The sequence below is a fragment of the Micromesistius poutassou genome (assembly GCF_964030765.1).
Source record: "Micromesistius poutassou genome assembly, chromosome: 4".
NCBI classification, from domain to species: domain Eukaryota; kingdom Metazoa; phylum Chordata; class Actinopteri; order Gadiformes; family Gadidae; genus Micromesistius; species Micromesistius poutassou.
Genome location: NC_140274.1, coordinates 17905943 through 17924673, shown reverse-complemented (window position 1 = coordinate 17924673; position 18731 = coordinate 17905943). Strand labels below are relative to the sequence as shown.

At 47.9% G+C, this 18731-nt stretch overlaps 1 protein-coding gene across 2 annotated transcripts; it reads left to right on the top strand.

Moving 5' to 3' along the window:
* Window positions 1-1894: 1894 nt before the first annotated feature.
* Window positions 1895-14559, top strand: tgfb1a (transforming growth factor, beta 1a). Of its 2 annotated transcripts, XM_084466775.1 has the most exons (7): window positions 1895-2468; window positions 2583-4143; window positions 10690-10959; window positions 11539-11767; window positions 12114-12264; window positions 12682-12792; window positions 13210-14559. In XM_084466775.1, the coding sequence occupies exons 2-7, from the start codon at window positions 3813-3815 to the stop codon at window positions 13255-13257; spliced, it is 1140 nt and encodes a 379-aa protein (XP_084322901.1). In that variant the 5' UTR covers window positions 1895-2468; window positions 2583-3812; the 3' UTR covers window positions 13258-14559. The 2 variants fall into 2 exon arrangements, with proteins under 2 accessions (XP_084322901.1, XP_084322900.1); XM_084466774.1 differs by lacking the exon at window positions 1895-2468 and having other exon boundaries at window positions 2479-4143.
* The last annotated feature ends 4172 nt before the right edge of the window (window positions 14560-18731 follow it).

Below are 18731 nucleotides of genomic sequence, written 5' to 3'. Positions count from 1 at the left end.
CCTTTTCTAAGTCATCTCATCACCATTCATGCTATTAATCCACGAGGATCCCTGTGGTCTGTCTGCGTCCTACTGGTCTCTCTCTCTCTCTGGTCTGGTCTGAGTCCCACTGGTCTCTCTCCCTCTGGTCTGGTCTGAGTCCTACTGGTTTCTCTCTCTCTCTCTCTCTCTCTCTCTCTCTCTCTCTCTCTCTCTCTCTCTCTCTCTCTCTCTCTCTCTCTCTCTCTCTCTCGTCCGGTCTGCGTCCTACTGGTTTCTCTCTCTCTGGTCCGGTCTGAGTCCTACTGGTTCCTGCGTTGTCTTCGCCGGTTGCCAGATACCATGGTTATTTGGTCACTTGCTCTACTTAGTTTCCTCTAAAAAAGTATATTTAATATGTTTCGACGTATTCGATTCATGGTCGTTTTACTTCTGACGCGTCTTCCCAACAAACCACCGACTAACTGGGCCTGTCTGTGTCTAACAGGTACCATGGAAACAACGCAGAAACTACTACGACAGCCGTAGCCCACGCAGAACCATTAGCCATTCGCCAACGTAAGATGCGTAAATAACGTAGCAAGCAGTGTTATAGCCTACCTACAGTCTGGGTTTATGGATTATAGTAACGACGAAAAATGTGGGTTTCGTTCAAATATGTAAACCTTCATTGAATATGAGCCGATTTGAAATCAACGGCAAGGCATTACATTTGAGACAATTTGGGGCACGTGTTCAAGTCAGTGTACCTTCTTTTCTTAACACACGGGGGCGGTGTATGCTAATTCAATTTCATTGACAGAGAATCAGGACTAGTAAGCAGTTATTATTTAATAACCGCCTTTGTTACATTACACCTATCATCTTCCAAAATAACTCGGTTGTATGTAGCCGAAAAACAGGGAGTCCTTCTTCAAACAAAAAGTGTGATTCAAGTTTATTATGTGATTCAAAGATGATCTTTGATTCTCTTTTGTATTGATTAATTGTGATCTGTCAAATGGCTTATTAAATAGTTGGATGTCATGGATGTTTCTATACTTTGTGTTTTCAGGGTAGATCCTACGTCTATTATATGAACAGTATTTCTTTGAAACATACAATAATATCGTCATCCCGGATGGATAAGGTTCAGGTTGGAAAATCCCCGGTGGTTTCTGTGTTATCTGTTTGCATATTGTTTTGCATGAACTTTTACTTTCATTCCCTGGTAACACTTGGATGCCCCTAGCTTCTGCTTATCGTCAGCAATCAATAACGTAAACAATGCGTCAGAGGGGAATCTTCAGTTCCTCGTTGATAGTCCCCTTCTCAAACAACTCTCCAACAGCCCCAGCCTTCATGCGGCCAATCTGCATGTGTGTCTCTTTGTGCCTGACCGCCTAATGCAAAACCACAGAGAGGCTGCCCAGACCGGACAGCCCCTAGCCTGCTGGCTCCCCATCCTGTGTGATCCGACTGTAGTGTCTCACAGTCTCTCTCCTCCACCTCCTCCGCCGACTCTGGATGTCTGGCAGCTGCTGCCCGCTGCTGGCGCTGGGTGAATGGCGTCGGTCACTTGGCCCAGACACTAGTGCCATGCAAACGCTTGTTGACACGCCACTCACAGACGCGCCAGAGAGCCAGACCATACCAGGTTCTCTGTAGAGTGGCCCAGGCTGAACCCGACACAGGGGTTGTCGTGGTGCTGCTGCTGCTGCTGCTTCCGGGCTGGTGTTTTGGCGTGGAGTCTCTGCTGTGCTGAGCAGCACATGCTTTACACCGAGGCCGTTAGCCTCATTTCCTGGGCGGAGAGCTCCTCGCGCTATTAGACGAGCAACAGGAACCTTTAAAAAAAGAGAAGAGGCTGAGACAGGGAGGGTGGGAGGAGGGGTGAGAGGAGGGAAACACGAGGCAGCGAACGGAGAACTTGGTTGAGCACACGGCTCCCACAACACAAATCACTTTGTCACCAGCAAGCTCTGACAAGCAGACAGAGTAGAGAGAGTGAGAGAGAGAGAGAGAGAGAGGAAGAGAGAGAGAGGGAGAGACACTGGTCTTGAAGGAGGAGAAAAGAGAACAGAGAGCAAAAGAGAAGACAGAAGGGAAGACAAGTAACCAGAGAGAGAGAGAGAGAGAGAGAGAGAGAGAGAGAGAGAGAGAGAGAGAGAGAGAGAGAGAGAGAGAGAGAGAGAGAGAGAACAGGGGAGGTGTTTCAGCCCGATAGCAGTGGAAGCACGAGAGGCAAGGTGTGAAACGATAGGAGCGACAGGAGGAGAAACAGGAGGAGGTTACTGTGGATGGGCTGTACCGGACAGAGACAGACGCTGTGAGTCCGGACCGGAGACTGAGCACTGACGAGAGAGAGAAGGATTCTCAACACGTTTGCCACGGCTGCCAGAAGAGAAAAGGGTCTGCTACTTCACTCTCTAACTTTAAGAAAACACGCTTTGTTTAAACTTTCCTTTGACAAAAAAAGAGGATTAGGCCTCTTTGTGCTTCCTTGGGAGGTTTGAAGAGAAAAGGGTCTGCTACTTCACTCTCTAACTTTAAGAAAACACGCTTTGTTTAAACTTTCCTTTGACAAAAAAAGAGGATTAGGCCTCTTTGTGCTTCCTTGGGAGGTTTGTTCATGATTGTTTTGTTCAGATAGCATCCTCGCTTTCTGATCGAACACATTCCAGCCCTGCTTCTAGAGAAGGAGCTTCATCTCTGGTCTCAACTTTAAGTGTTGAAAGGATGTTCTTTATGCTTCATCACAAAAAAGAGGTAGTGGAAGTAGGGAGCCGTAATGGTTGCCTTGTTTTTTTAATTTAACAGGACTGATTCAGTTTGTGTATGGCACTTTCCCCTGTCCCGGGTATCTGATTATCAGCTGGGTGAGTCAGCCCTATCTCCCCTGGGACTCGAATCTGGGTTTGTTAAAGAAATGCCAGAGTTCATTTGATCCGGCGTCAGTGTTGCTGTTTCTCTAGTCTACTGCTCCCAGGCCTGGTTCGCACCCACCGGTTTGAAAGAACTCCAGAGCCATCTGTCCACCGTGATCCAGTGGGCCGAGGATCACAGACAGCGGTGTCGTTTGAGGAAAAAGAGGAAGAAAAAAGAGACAGAGAGCGAGCAAGAGAGAGAGAGAGAGAGAGAGAGAGAGAGCGCATGGGAGGCAGGAACTGAGAAGAAGTGAAAGCGTTGAACTCTGCCAACACCTTGTTCTATTACTGAGCGCTACGCTGACGGCTCCTCTCACATGCGCTAGGAGTTAGGAGAAGGCACACTCTGATACTCCCAGCAGCGAGCCGGAGGAGCAGACCAGCCCTGGAGGTGGTGGAGGTAGATTATCGCTGGACATACCAGAGTGTCAACTATAGCTATAGCGCTGTGTTGTGCTTTCTGGACTGCTGAAGTGTGCACGTTTTGCTGTTGGCCAAAGTTTGTTTTATCACGCACTGGCTGTTTTGGTGTGGGGCGCCTGACACCTCTGTGTGTGTTTTACCTGCGTGTGAGTCAGACGCTGGCTCATCACTGGGTTCTCCACCCCTGCTCACACACACACACACACACACACAAAGACAGACACTTAACCAGGGGGCGGGGGGGTAGTTTTACTCACCACGAGAGACAGTAGTGGCCTCTCTGGGTGGCTCTTACCTCCGATCAGTCCGACTCTGGTCCTAGCACACTTGAGCAAACAAGCCATCCCTCAAGACATCACCGCAGAAGGCTCCCACACCGACCCGAGGCGAGAGGGCGGCGTCCGACTAACAAACCACAGGGGACAGAAGACAGAGCGTGGATACGTCACAGCGCGTCCAACAGAGATCCGCTCGCGTGGATCCGTAACGGCCGACCGGGGGACCATGAGGCTGGTGCTGGCCGCCCTGGTGGCGGTGTGCGTGCTGGGCAGCGCCGGCGGCATGTCCACCTGCAAGACGCTGGACCTGGAGCTGGTGAAGAAGAAGCGCATCGAGGCCATCCGCGGCCAGATCCTCAGCAAGCTGCGGCTGCCAAAGGAGCCCGAGGCGGAGCAGGCGGGCGAGGGGGAGGCCATCCCCGCCGCCCTGCTGTCCCTGTACAACAGCACGGCGGAGATGCTGAAGGAGGAGCAGGAGGCACCGCAGCCCGTCTCCGTGCAGCAGGAGGAGGAGGAGTACTTTGCCAAGGAGCTGCACAAGTTCACCATGAAGGAAAGTGAGTTGGAACAGATACCAGCGCTGCTATGATATCACATACTACTGCTCTACTACCACACTTGTAGCTTGTCACACATTGCATACTACTGCATCACACATCACCTCACACTGTGCTAGGTGTGTTGTTGTATTACGCTGTACGTACCATACTAGAACTGCTATGCACATCCTACTGTTCATATCACATAGTATGTTTAAACTACTTCAGACATCACCTATTGCTGTATTACATCACATACTAGTGTTCACATGACATACAAAGGTCAAACTACTTCCCACATCACATCCTAGTAATGTTCTGCTCTGTACGATGTGAGAATCCACATGCTATTGTTGCTGTACAACATCATGCTACATACATGCTGCATCACACATCACATATCACAATGTGTGATACAACTTGACATACTGCAATTATCACTTTTACAATTACAATGTGGTGACAGAAAATAGTTTTCTCTCACCACAGATGCAGTCTTCGTAATGACTATAACACAGAGTAGCCCTCCAAAATGCCATTTGGCATAAATACTTAATGTGATGTTGCTGCACTGCCAGAAAAGATAAAGCAATTATCTGCAATTTTATCTTAATCACTCTCTCTCACACACACCCCCACATGCACACAAATGTGCACACACACACACACACACACACATACTGTGCACATAGAGCTGTATGTGTGTTAGGTAGATCTTGTTGAGGTAATGCTGTAAACTCAGAGAAATAAATGCCCTGTTTATTGGTCACAGAACTACAACCTACACCATTACTTTGACAATGTAAGCTCACGCTGGTAGTTTAAAGTGGTCGTCCTTACGATTGCACATCACTGTGTTTATAAAAACAGCAAGCCCTTAGTTGTCTCTCAAGGGAACACACCAGTATGTACTGGAATGTATTTTGTATATCCGAGCTTTTTCAAAAGTGTGTTCATCTGCTAGTTAATCCTACCCCCACCAATAAACCAACCCCATAAATAAAGGAAGCCAATATATAACGCTAACACATCCAATGGTGATTGCTATAAACAAAAGCACGTAAAAGAAACCCACCAAATATGGAAATTCTTCATTTTTTATATGACAAGCTGTATCCATTAACAACGCAATTGCCTAATGGAATGAGCATATTTATCCTCTTGGGCTGGGTTAGTTCGGGTCTAAAAGGCGCTGTTACCACTTCCCCCGGCATGTGTACCCCTTGTGTTTGGCTGGCGGCAGGCGGGGTTCGGAGATCACAGGCGGCGTGAGTTAGCAGGACACTGCATCTGAGATGCTGTGCGTCGGCTCTCCTCGATCCAGGGGTATTTTTACTGCGCGATTGTTTGTTTCACTCACAAGAGCTGTTGCGTGTTTAGCCAACTCCCCCATTAACATCCATCTGAGAAAAGAGACAATGACTCACGGGATCGCAGGGATAAACATTTTTCATCTTTTTTTTTTTTTTTGGTTTAATCTGTCCGGCCCTTGTGCAACATGAAGTTTTAATTTAAAAGAAAATCCTCATAGGAATGAGCTGGTCCATTGTGTGCGGATTCATTAAAACATGCTCGGGTTGGCCTGGTTTGGAGGCATGCTGGAGCGCACCGACCCAACGGCCTCCATGTTGTTCTGCTCACATGATTGACAAAGAGAAAGGCGAGGTGGGGGAGTATGACATAAAGGAAGACGTGCTGTGCACTCCTTCACCCCGGCTCTGTCTCTCCCTCTGTCGTTCTATTACTTTTTTCTCTCCATAGGGGTCGGGGGGGGGGGGGGGGGTTTCCTGTAACATGAGCTTCTCTCCCTGGCCCAGTCCTGACACTTGTTCCACTTACATCCTTCTCTCCTTCTTTTCTTCTCTCCATCTCTTCTTTTAACCCCCCGCATTGCTCACTATCGCTATCCATCGCCTTCTTTGTGTCTCGTGCAGTTTCTATTTCTTCTTTCTTTATCTCTCTGGCTCTCTTTGCATATATATTTCCTTCAGCCCATATCTCTCTCTATCTCCCTCCCTCTCTCTCTCTCTTGCTATTTCTCCCCTCCTTCCCCCTATTTCCTCTCTCCCTCTCCCTCGTCTCACTCTCCTCCACATCTCCCTCTCTCACTCTGCCCTTTCTCTGTCTGACCCCCCCCCCCTCTCTATCTGTCTTTCTCTTTGTCTCCCTTTCTTTCTCACTATCTCGCTCTCTCTCTGTCCCTCTCACTCTCTCTTCCCCCCCCTCTCTCTCTCTCGCTATCCCCTCCTCTCTCTCTCTCCCTCTCTCTGTCCCTCGCTCTTTCTCTGTCCTCCTCTCTCTGTCCCACTTTCTCTCTCTCTCGCTCTGTCCCACGCTCTTTCTGTCCCTCTCTCTCTGTCCCTCTCTCTCTCTCTCTGTCCCTCTCTCTCTGTCCCTTTTTCTTTCTCTCTCTCCCGCTCTCTGTATCTCTCCCTCTCTGTCTCTTTTCCTCCCCCCCAAACAAGGACTTCCTGAGTGTATTATCGGTGTGTTTGTGGCAGAGCAGCTTAGCAGGAAGGAAGGAAGGCTGATAGCCTCTGGGTCAGAGGGTGACTCAGGTCCGGTCACTAGCTGTGCCCATGGGGTTGGGGGGGTTCATAACTTCTTTACAACCCCCCCGCACTCCCCCTTTACCCCCCTCCCACATGAAAGCTTCAAAACAACCAAAAAAACAACACATCAAGAGGTGGGAAGTCAAGTGTAACTCAGTGTGTGTGTGTGTGTGTGTGTGTGTGTGTGTGAATGCATGTGTGAGTGTGGACACGCATTCAGGCTCGCACACATTGTAAGTGCAGGGGGAACCATACATCAGAAAGGAGGCACGTGCCTTTGGAAGGAAAAGTTGACTAAGAACCTTGTTTCAACAATCTCATTAAGGGTCCCGGGCCTTTAATCGTCTCCCGCTCACAACGTGTGGTTCCCGGGGTTTTGATGACTGGCTCCGTACTTCCCTGGTAGCCCTGCGGCGTTGCGTCTCTTATGCACACAGGATTGTAATAACTTAATGCCACGTCTCTATTTACTCATCATTTTGGTAATTGTGCGCAGGATTAGGAGAAATCCCAGCAGTCCGTTCACAGTAGCGTCCTCCCCTTTAAGAGCCCACACAATTCTGGCTTGGGCTCGGTCCAAAAGGTAATTAAGCTGGCATACACAGTACAGTCGTCTTGTATTGTTTTGCCCTTCTTGCTGAGAGGGAGCCAAACGAGCCAGCACAAGTCATAGAAGGACTGTAACTCTAAGGCAGCGAGGCGTCCTTCTCTCACCAACGTCTACCACTAACACGTCCGCCTCTCAGTTGCCATCCTCCACCAACACCGATAATACCATCACACAACACTACAACAAAACACACCACCAGCCACTAACAGCACACCCGGTGTTGGTTAGGTGGTGGTAGTATAGCAGCATCATTGTTACAATACCGTTAACCTCCATCCACACCACCGCCTCACATCACCACCGCCGATAACAATAACAACACAACATCTTCCCCCCTCAATAACAACAACCACGGACCTCTTACATCACCCCATAGCGGTGGTAATAGTGTTGGGGTTGGCAGGGCAGTGGCGGTGGGTGGAGGTGGAGGTGTCTCAGAAGGAGGGAGGTGGGGACGAGCTGGCAGCCGGAGGGTGGAGCTCAGCAAAGGGAGGAGAGGCAGGTATTTAGCTTGTTGCTGGAATTTGGATCCTCCCGCTGGTAATTACAGAGCTGTCTCTCTACCTGTCACAACAGCGGCCCTTGACTTACATAGGTACAACGCCTTCCCCCCACGCACACGCCTACACACCTGCGCATGGGCTTGAGCTGTCGAGCTGACTGGAAGTGAGAGCAGCCTTCGGACAAAACCTTTAGTCACGCTCTGCGTAGCATGCCAAGCTAGGGTTGCATTATACTCCCCTCAGGCCGTGTTTCTTGTCCTCAGCCCCAGGTCCAATACGCTCAGTCCCTGTTCCACATTGCCTCTCTCAGGTACGGGGGTGCCCTGTTTATTGCAGTGGGGGCAGTCATGGCACATTATACCACAGTATTGTTGTCATCTTTCAATATCGGGTCACCCGGTCTTGATCTATTCCTTCCTATACCATCGTACCTGTGTGTGGACAGGCCTTGTTTCCTGGTGCTTTAATACCTCTCCTCAAAGTCTATTGTCAGCCTCCTTTCCCTTTGTATGTTATTCCTTTGCCTTGGTATTCCCAGCCAGACCTCTGCCCATACCCTATACACTATTCCAGTACTCTAAATTCCCAAATAACCGTACATCTGCTAAGCTAACATGTTGTCAGTTATTTGGTCTGGTTCCAGTTAAATGTCATCCCTTCTCTCTCAGCGCTCGCTGCGGCTCCACTCACTCTGGGTTTGTTGTTCTAAGGTTGGAAACACAAGCTGAGGTTGGCCCCATGTTGGCCCTGTGGAGGGAAATGTGAGGAGGGCCGAGACGACAAGGGACCCATGGAGGGGTTCCAGGTACGGCTTAGACCTCCCTGGTACAACTGAGACCTCCCTGGTACAGTGAAGACCTCCCTGGTACAGGTCAGGCCATGCAGGGTCTGGTTCCAGTGGGCTCAGTTCCAGTTCTGGCCCAATAGGGCTCTCAGAATATTCAACTGGAGCTGAGGGTTGAGTTGAGTCCTGGCCTTGGCAAGCTTGGGCAGGGTGGGATGTTTGGTTTGGGGCCAGACCCCAGGCTCCATTAATATATCTCTGATAGTATGTATCCACGCACGCACACACACACACACACACACACTACATCCCACTGTTTACCAACCTTTGCACGCATGCCTGTGATACCCAAGCCCAAAATGGTGCATTGCTGTGCCTCTCTCTGTTTCCCCTCTCTCTGTTAACCATTTCCATCCTTCCCCTCTCTCTCTCTCTCTCTCTCTCTCTCTCTCTCTCTCTCTCTCTCTGTCGTATCTGCCTTTCTGCTCTTATCTCGGCACGTCTGTGCTTTGTGACTTAATCCTGTGTAGATGAAGAGTCTATGTAAATGAATGGTGGTAAAACCCATAGAAAGCTTGACTCTGTTTCTCGTCAGCTGTACAGAAGAATGTTCCTCCTGTCAGGCTGTGGTCTATTCTAATGCTGGCCCGGAGCCATAGAGGCCTTTTACAAGGTCAACCCAACAGCAATTTTTAAAAGTTAGTTTGGCTGCGTTTCAAGTAATTGGGTAACAGTACATTGCCGTTGAGTTGTATCACTGCCGTGTGTTGCTCCAAGAGGCTTTGGTATGTTTAACATATGTGTCAAGCTGTGTAAATACTTTTTAAAATACAGTGTGGATAAAGGTTTTACCATTAATTCCATAAATCATTCCACCATCGGTATTCCAGTATTCTGGAAAACTGAAATAGCCCAATAGCGCTTGGGGAAATATTTTGACGTCAGTATAAGACTTATAGCGCTATAAACGAGAGGAAAGCGAATTTGAACAATAGTGTGTATCCCGATCATAGGATGATGAATTGGATGATACATGCTGGGCTGGGTTGTTCTTTTACTGTTGAGAAGTTGTACATTAAGTAATACTTTAAGTTGCTAAGATGAAAAAACAAGACTACATTGGATAAAGTTCATAATATTCACACTGGTTTCCCTCAGAGGCTGAGCCTGTTTCTTTTGATTTGTAGCTCCTTATAAAAAATGCTTTACATGGTATTCTCATGTTTCACATACCACTGAATACTCATTTCACAATTTTCTAAAATAGAATTAGAGTGGTGAGTTCCACTTGACTGTTTATTTCCTGATAATAATTGTTAGATTTGAGTCCATGCATTAGGCATTGTAAGGAATAAATTCATTACAATGTCTAAACAAGAAAATACACATGAGAGTCTTGCGAAGAGTCATCTCGGCCACTGATAATCACAATACAGACAGTCCCGGAAAATCCCTGGTATAGTAAGTCCCCTTGTGATTCCTACTTGCACAATGATGATGTCACTGATGATGTCACTGACGCAGGTATTAGGCTAAGGGAATCCAGTTGGTGGACTCTAAATACTAATATTAAGAAATATTTCATATTTCTTGAAAACATTTTACTTTTTAATTTTAGTATATCGTATTGCCTTTACTGTATTGTTGTGTTGGGTGTTCATAGTTTTAACGTATTTTATTTAAGTCATTTTAAATCACAATGTGTAAGATTGAGCCCCTCCCAGTTTGTAGGAGTGAGACTTTTAGAATTACCAAAACTCAATAACATAATAATTATTCTGTCCGCTGTAACTGGCTGTGTAACGTTGTGACCTGAACTAGTCTGGGTGGTGTGAGTGGGAGGGGTTTTGGGAGTGCTGATTCTTGGCCAGCATATATTAGTATATATATATATATATTTATATATTGGATGGGATTTTATTGATGACATTATAGTAATCACTATCGATCAGCATTGACAGCGGATACGTCCAGTTTATTCAAAGCACTGAGCTAGTTGAAACGTTAAACTATGTTTAAATGTTAATTAAAATTGCAACTTTAACTCAATGTATTTTCCAGCTTTGTAAGGACGTTGGACGAATAAAGTGCTGATTCTGAATGGTCTCTCTGCAGATGAGAACATGACCAAGCAGAACCTCCCCATGGCCTTCAACATGAGCGAGATGCGCCAGAGCATCGGGGACTTCAAGCTGCTGACCAGCGCTGAGCTCCGTCTGCAAATCAAGAACCCGGGCATCCCATCGGAGCAGCGGGTGGAGCTGTACGAGGGCCTGGGGGTCACCGCCCGCTACCTGGCCTCACGCTTCCTCACCAACACCTGGAAGGACAAGTGGCTGACCTTTGACATCACCGAGACCCTGCAGAAATGGCTGCAGAGCGACGGTAAGCCCGTCGGTCTGTCGGTCCCTCGATCTGTCTGACCGTCTATCCATCTGTCCTATCTGTCTTTATAGTGATCCGTCTGCATGTCTGTCTGACCCTCTATCGATCTGTCTGTCTGTCTTTATAGTGATCCGTCTGCATGTCTGTCTATCGATCAGTCTGTCTGTCTGTATAGTGACCCGTCTACATGTCTGTCTGACCCTCTATCGATCTGTCTATCTGTCTTTATAGTGATCCGTCTGCATGTCTGTCTATCCATCTGTCCTATCTGTCTTTATAGTGATCTGTCTGCATGTCTGTCTATCGATCTGTCTGTCTGTATATTAACCCGTCTGCATGTCTGTCTGTCTGTCTGTACGTCTAGCGATTTGTCGATCTGTCTCTACGCGCAGCCATCCGTCAGTCTGTCCGTCCACACATCTATGTATTAATCTGTCCATCCCAACCATTGAATCATCCATCTCTCAACAATTCAAATTCTTTGTTTCATCTGTAGACTAACACATGGTGTACGCCAATGTCTGTATCCATAAGAAGTGGATGCGTACAGGTGAACTCAAACCCTGTTTTCGTGTGCAGAGGACGTAGACGGCTTCCAGCTGAAGCCGTTCTGTGAGTGCGGCCAGTCGTCCGTAGAGAGATTCAGCTTCTCCGTGTCCGGGACCGACAAGGACAGGGGGGACATCGGCTTCCTGCAGAAGAGTATGCCCAAGCCCTACATCCTGGCCATGTCCATCCCCAAGAACAGCAGCATCCCTGTCAGCTCGCGCAAGAAGAGGTCCACAGAGGCAGGCGTATCCTGCACAGAGTAAGGAGCTGAGGCTGAGCTAGTCTAAAGGTCCTCTTGAGATGGGATGACACGGTTTTAGGTTACTTTCATTACATTTCTGAGGCAATCGTAATGTTATAACTGGGTGTCGGTGGCGACACCATTGGGCTCTATGGGAATAATTACCGCTTATCGCCAAAGGTGTCGCCAAAGAGAACAAAACGGAAATCTTTGAGATTGCCACATTCTTTTAGCCTAGTTAAGCTTTTGTTTGGTTTGGTTTAGTTTGGTTGTTGTGGATTGGTTTGATTCGGTTTTGTTTGAATTTTGTTTTATTTAGTTTGTCGGTTGGTCTAATTCCTGTCTTTCAACTTGGCTCCTCCAGTCAGACGGAGAGCTGTTGTGTGCGTAAGCTGTACATAGACTTCCGGAAGGACCTGGGCTGGAAATGGATCCACCATCCCAAGGGTTACCATGCCAACTACTGTATGGGGTCGTGCACCTACATCTGGAATGCAGAGAACAAATACTCCCAGGTAACACACAGCGTCTGTGGTTTCAGATAGTGCATGTAGCCTGGTTGTTAAAGCTAGCGGTGGGCCTAGACTTGGCTCCTGTCTAGGCTCCTGTTTCTGCCTCTCTCCCCCCTCCCCCTCTCCTCCCTCCATCCCTCCCTCTGCATGGGACTCAAGCTCAAACAACCTGGTGTGAACCACCAAAGCTTGGATGTTGAACTACTCTGTCTGTCTATCGCCCTCTCTCTTTCTCTTCTTGTCACTATTTGTCCTGCTCTTCTTCTCATCTTTGTAATCCCCCTCTCTCTCTCTCCCTCTCCCCTCTCCCTCTCTCTCGGTCTCTCTCACACTGACGTGTCATGTAGCTCTTGCCAGAGGTTGTGTTGCGGTAGATATAATGAGGTTCTAAACGGGCTCTTTCGCTGTAATGATTACCAGATCCTGGCTCTGTACAAGAACCACAACCCTGGAGCCTCTGCCCAGCCCTGCTGCGTGCCGCAGGCGCTGGAGCCCCTGCCCATCATCTACTACGTGGGAAGACAACACAAGGTGGCTCCCCCTCTCTCACCCCCCCAGTCAGACTCATAGTTAGTGGGTGGCTTCTTCTCGTGGTTTTGTCTTCTTTTCTATGCTTATACTGTAGTTGAGACCACTGTAAGAGACTTATATTTGGTTCTGCTATGCTCCACCAATGAAATCCTTTATTTCCACTGAATGTTAAAAGCCGGTGGTCTGCCTATTCCTGGTTTAACTTGCCCGGTTAAGTTAAGCTAAGTTAAGTTAAGCTAAGTTTTTTTTCAATTCCTTTTCATCATATCACCATCAGAAACGTCATTCTTTACTTTTATATTTCAAAGAGAGGAAAGTTTGTTTGTTGTTGAAAATACTTGAGTAACTATTTGTCTATTCCTTGTGTTAATCAATCGTCTTTGTGATTATGCTGATAATACTTGTGTGTTCTTGTAGGTGGAGCAGATGTCCAATATGATCGTAAAGTCCTGCAAGTGTAGCTAGGAGGAGCGGACATGATGAGTGCGCTAGCGACACCAGTGGACCCCGCGTCGCCGGGGAGACCCCAGACCTCCGGAGAGAGATTCAACCATTACGATACGTAGGAAAAGGCAGCGAAAAGAAGAAGAGAGAAAAGGTTTCTGTGTCATAATGTTCCAGCCTCCACCTCCCTCCCTCCGTAGGCCAACAAGAGCACAGACTTACTTTTATAGATGTATGTTTTATTTTTATGCAACTTTATATATACTGCCTTCAATAATAATAATAATAATAACAACGATTATCACAAAAACATTCTTCTTCAACTGTAATATGTTATTTATTTGTTGGATGGACAGAGAGCGTAAAGTGAGCGAAACGAGAGAAGTGATCCCGAGGCCCACTGTGGTCTGGGTGGGATGTGCCATCTGAACTCCACCGGGAGATAACGTGTATTAGACTAGTGATGGATGGAGGGAGGAATAGATGGATGGAAGGATGGACGGATACCAGGGGTAACAAACGTGTGACCTGGTATGACAGGGCATTAAGGACATTCCTGCCGACGAAAACAGCACCACCTTCAAAACAAGACAAAATGTCCCACACGCACAAAGGTTTCGAGACGCCCAGGGCTAGGAATAAGTGGGATATTTCCTCATGGACCTGCTGTTGTTCCCGTGCGGAGAACTGTGAACGATGCGGATGGTAGTTTCGGAGGAACTGAAACCGACAGAGAATCCGGAGTCAAATGCTTTCCACGGTTTCCCACTCCAGCTCTTTGTCAATTTTAACATTTTACGTTGTATAATTTGTACCCAGTTTGACTGGACAGAGGCCTTTTTGTGTGTTTATGCCGGCCGTGCCGTCAAAGCCATGAGAAACATCAGTGGTTGTGCGAGTGGTGGCGGTTTGTTTTCTCAGCTCTTATTTGGGAGCCTTCTTGTTGTCTTTAGAGGGCTGGGTTAGGGGGATGTGGTTGCCATGTTTGTTTAGGGGAAGGCAGTTTCAATTCTATGAACACATTTGTGGCTCTTTTTATTTTTTGTTCATAGGCCACTGGCAATTAGGGACAGTTCAGTGTCTTTTATTCAAGGAGTCTTGGCTTCTTGTCTGTAGTGTCGCTCTTTGCACAACCCAGTTCTTTCAAGAGGATTCATTCATCCTTATTCAATCTATGGCTTTCATTTCCAGCAATAAATCATACACGTCTTTCCATTCCTGTTTTTGTTGCCATGGTTTTTATATTGCACTTGTTTGTTTTGAAAGTCTCCATTCTTTGTAAATATTGCAGGAACTTGAAATAAACATTGACTTGTTAATTTATGATTAATGTGGAAGAATTATTCCAAGTGGAATCATTTTGTTTTATTTGTATTTGTGCGTGTGTTTGTGTGTGTGAGAATGCGTGTGTGAGTGGGGTGTGACATGTCTGTACTACGGTACAGGCAGGTTTAGTGGTTTGTCAACGTCAGAAACGACTCTCCCAGTGGAAAAGTGCAGTGCATGCCAAGTTTGTGTGTGTGTGTATGCGTATGTATGCGTGTGTGTGTGTGTGTGGTCCATAGCAGAGCAAACAGGAGACACCTGTCTGCTCTGAAATCAACCCTGTCTCTATATGCCTCCCTGTCCACCTAAACTCCACCATGCCCCACTATACCTCACCCTGTGCCTCTAAAACTCAATTTACCCATCTCAACCCCACCTTACCTCTCTAAACCCCACCCTGTCTCTCTAAGCCCCACCTTGTCCCCTTAAACCTCACCTTGTCCCCCTAAACCCCACCCTGTCTCTCTAAGCCCCACCTTGTCCCCTTAAACCTCACCCTGTCCCCCTAAACCCCTCCCTGTCCTTCTAAACCCCACCCTGTTCACTTCAACCCCACTCCCTCACTCTAAACACCACCATCTCCCCATCTCACCAACCCCACCCTGTTCCTGTAGACCCCTCCCTGTCCTCATATACACCACCCTGTCCCTCTAAGTCCCACCGTGTCCCCTTAAACCCCACTCTGTCCCTCTAAACTCCACTCTGTTCCTGTGGACACCACCCTGTCCCCTTAAACCCCACCCTGTTCCTGTGGACACCACCCTGTCCCCTTAAACCCCACTCTGTTCCTGTGGACACCACCCTGTCCCCTTAAACCCCACCCTGTTCCTGTAGACACCACCCTGTCCCCTTAAACCCCACCCTGTTCCTGTAGACACCACCCTGTCCCCTTAAACCCCACTCTGTTCCTGTAGACACCACCCTGTCCCCTTAAACCCCACCCTGTTCCTGTGGACACCACCCTGTCCCCTTAAACCCCACTCTGTTCCTGTGGACACCACCCTGTCCCCTTAAACCCCACCCTGTTCCTCAGTCCTGTGGGGGATTACTGGCAGCCCATGAGGCTGCAGGCCCGGACCCGTTGGCTACTCCCAGGCTTCTGGGCCGTGACAACATGGAAAACTAAACACACACACATACATTTAGATATACACACACACACACATGCTCTCACCCCCACATTTATACACATATAAATATACACACAAGCTCTCACACACCCATTTACACACACACACACACCACACAAATATATACATACACCCCTTTACATGCACATTTATACAAGCACACTCACATACCCAATTACACAGACAAATAAACCCATTTAGACACACATTTATTATACAAGCACACTGATGCACTGATTTATGCACACCGACACACCAACACACACACACACACACACACACACCAACAACGACACCCACACCGACACACAAACACACCGAGACACACACACACACACACACACACACACACACACACACACACACACACACACACACTGCTGAACCCACTGACATGCAGCCTTGCTTCCAGCAGATGAGCATTGAATGCCTTAAGCCCCTTTTCACATGCAGTCCATCCTAGAAATGTTCCGGGCATTTCCTGCATTAGGTCATGTGTGAATGGGAACAGGGAAACCAGTTCCGGAAAAATAACTTCTGTCAATTTCCCACCTCCAGATCTAGTGTTCTATCCAGAGGACAGCCGTACAGCAGTAGAATTGCCGGGAGACGGACAGACGTAAAGGGTTACGTCCGTCTGACGCGGGGACCTGTCACAAGCAAGCATACCCATTACAACACTACACTGATGATGATGGTCACTACGGTTTATCTTAACGCACCACTTATTTTCATGATTGGATAACAACATCAATCAAGCCACTTTTGTTCACAAACAATCTCCTCCTTTCAAGAATGGCTGGAAACTGGACAGACTGCGGGACAGAATCCTTGCCCCATCTTCTTCTTCTTCTTCTTCTTCTATTGAGCATCATGGCGGTTGGCATAAATACCTTTTGCCTGACCACCATTCTGGACTGTCCCTGGGCCCATGTATTCCAGCATAACTGTGCCATGAGTAAAAGGGCGCATGATGGAAATGCTCCAGAACATAGCTGCATGTGTGAATAGTGAAAATACCTAGCGGTGCAAACTATGTGTGAAAGAGGCTTTACATACGTGGTGTGCTAGGTCAGTAGGCTAGGTTAGCATACAGCTGGCTGGGCACGGAGGGCTGCTACACCCAGCATGGGGCATTCATCTGGGCTATCTTCTTCCATTAGTGATCAAGTTTCACTGGGTCAAAGAGGGGGGACTTCCCTCCTCAGTGCTGGCACAAACACACCATCTGTCCTTCAAAATGATATAAACAAAATCAGAAACACGATCACTATAATTATATGCCGTCTTCTCTCACCTCCCCAAAGTCATTGGGTTTAAACACTGCCAGGTCTTGATTTGGTAATGATGACAGTGTTTATGAAATGTGTTGCATTTCCCCAGGGGGGGTGTGGGGCGTTGGATGAAAACCAAGAAGAATGTGTTCTCTTCCAAGCAAACAGGGTCATCATTAAAGCCCAAACAGGAAAAACACAAGTTTCTCCCGAAGAGACAAGCTCATTAAAGTGCCTTTGCTGTTCACGCCTGGGGCTCCACCTGTTTTACTTTCCCTGTCGTGACCCGACACAGAGTGAATGTCAAGGCCTTCATGAGTCTCTGGGAATGCTAATGGGAGGGTCTTCCTGCAGGCTGGTTGACAAGCTTCATCCTCTATATCTTCGCCAGCTGCTTCCCCTCGGACCCTGGGGGCTCTTTACCCGCAGACCGCTGACTCCTCAGGTCTCTGAACGACGGGCCACCGTCCCCGCGGTTCACACTCTGCACCTGCAGAGCCCCCTGGGGGACCGCCGCACGGAGAACCAATCAGAGGGGAACCACAGGAATAAGAGGAGCCAAAAGAACGAAAGGGATCGGTGACACCAGGGGAACCGGATTATTCCAATAAATCGGAGGAATCAGGGAAATCGGACAGGAATATGGGGAATCAGGAGGGGGTCCAAGGCATCAGGAGAATTAGTTCAATCGGACAGATCTAAGGCATCAGGGGAGTAAGGGGAATCAGAGGAACCTAATTAAGGAGCACAATTAGAGAGGAAGAGAGAAATCTGAGGAATCTGAACAATTGGGAGGAACCAGCGGAACCGGAGGACCACTAAACATTCTCTTCTATTTAAATCAACCAAACCAAACTCAAACCATAATTAATTGCAACGTATTCAAAGTTGAAAGGCACAAATGTGTTGAGGAGTTGGCGGAAGTTCTCAAGCGCGGCTTCTCAGCTCTGTCTATTGTTAATAAAGACTCATTCTGACCTACAATGAGTGTCCATAATATACATCATTAAAAACAAAATCCTTTGATATTAAGTTTTTAAGAGCCGTATCCAAACCGCCCTAATCAAACTAAGATTTATTGATCGGTTGGTTGACTTTGAATCCACAGATGTGCAACCCCTGGCACCTGCGCTCCCAAACGAGCACGAAGCGACCACATGTGGACTGGATACAAACGCACACGGGGAGCAGCCCCACACCTTTGAAGTCTGAGGTCAAGCAGGTGCTGCTGCGCCACATGCGGAAGAAACCGAGCGCCAGCTTTCGTGCGCTGCAGTGAGTAACTCCAAGGGAAACTGTCCTGTTGTTGCGCCCTTTAATTGCGCCCATATGCTGAGGTTTCTCCCCATAAAGCGGGACCGTCATCAAAGGCCTGGCAGAATCCACGCCGGCGCTACGCAAACACATCCCATTTTATTGCGCTTTTTTTTTTTTCTTTACAAGGAAACAATGAAAAGCCATCATTCTAATGCCCTGATCCACTTGTCCTGGAACGGCACTAGGGCGTGGTCGTGTGTGCGGACGTATCTGGCACTTAACAGTGATCCGTCCTCTGATGCGGCGCTGCCAGCAGTCGTTAAAGGAGGGCCCCCGGGTTCGCCCGGCTGTGAGTCGTGTGGAATTAGCCGGAGCTCACTGGGACCTTAATAACACCGCGCCGGTGCGCCGGTGTCCCGCTGTACAGAACCACAGACACACAGCTGCCCCGGACCATTGTTGCTCCAGGTGCTGCTGTGTACATAAAACAAAACACACACATGGAGAC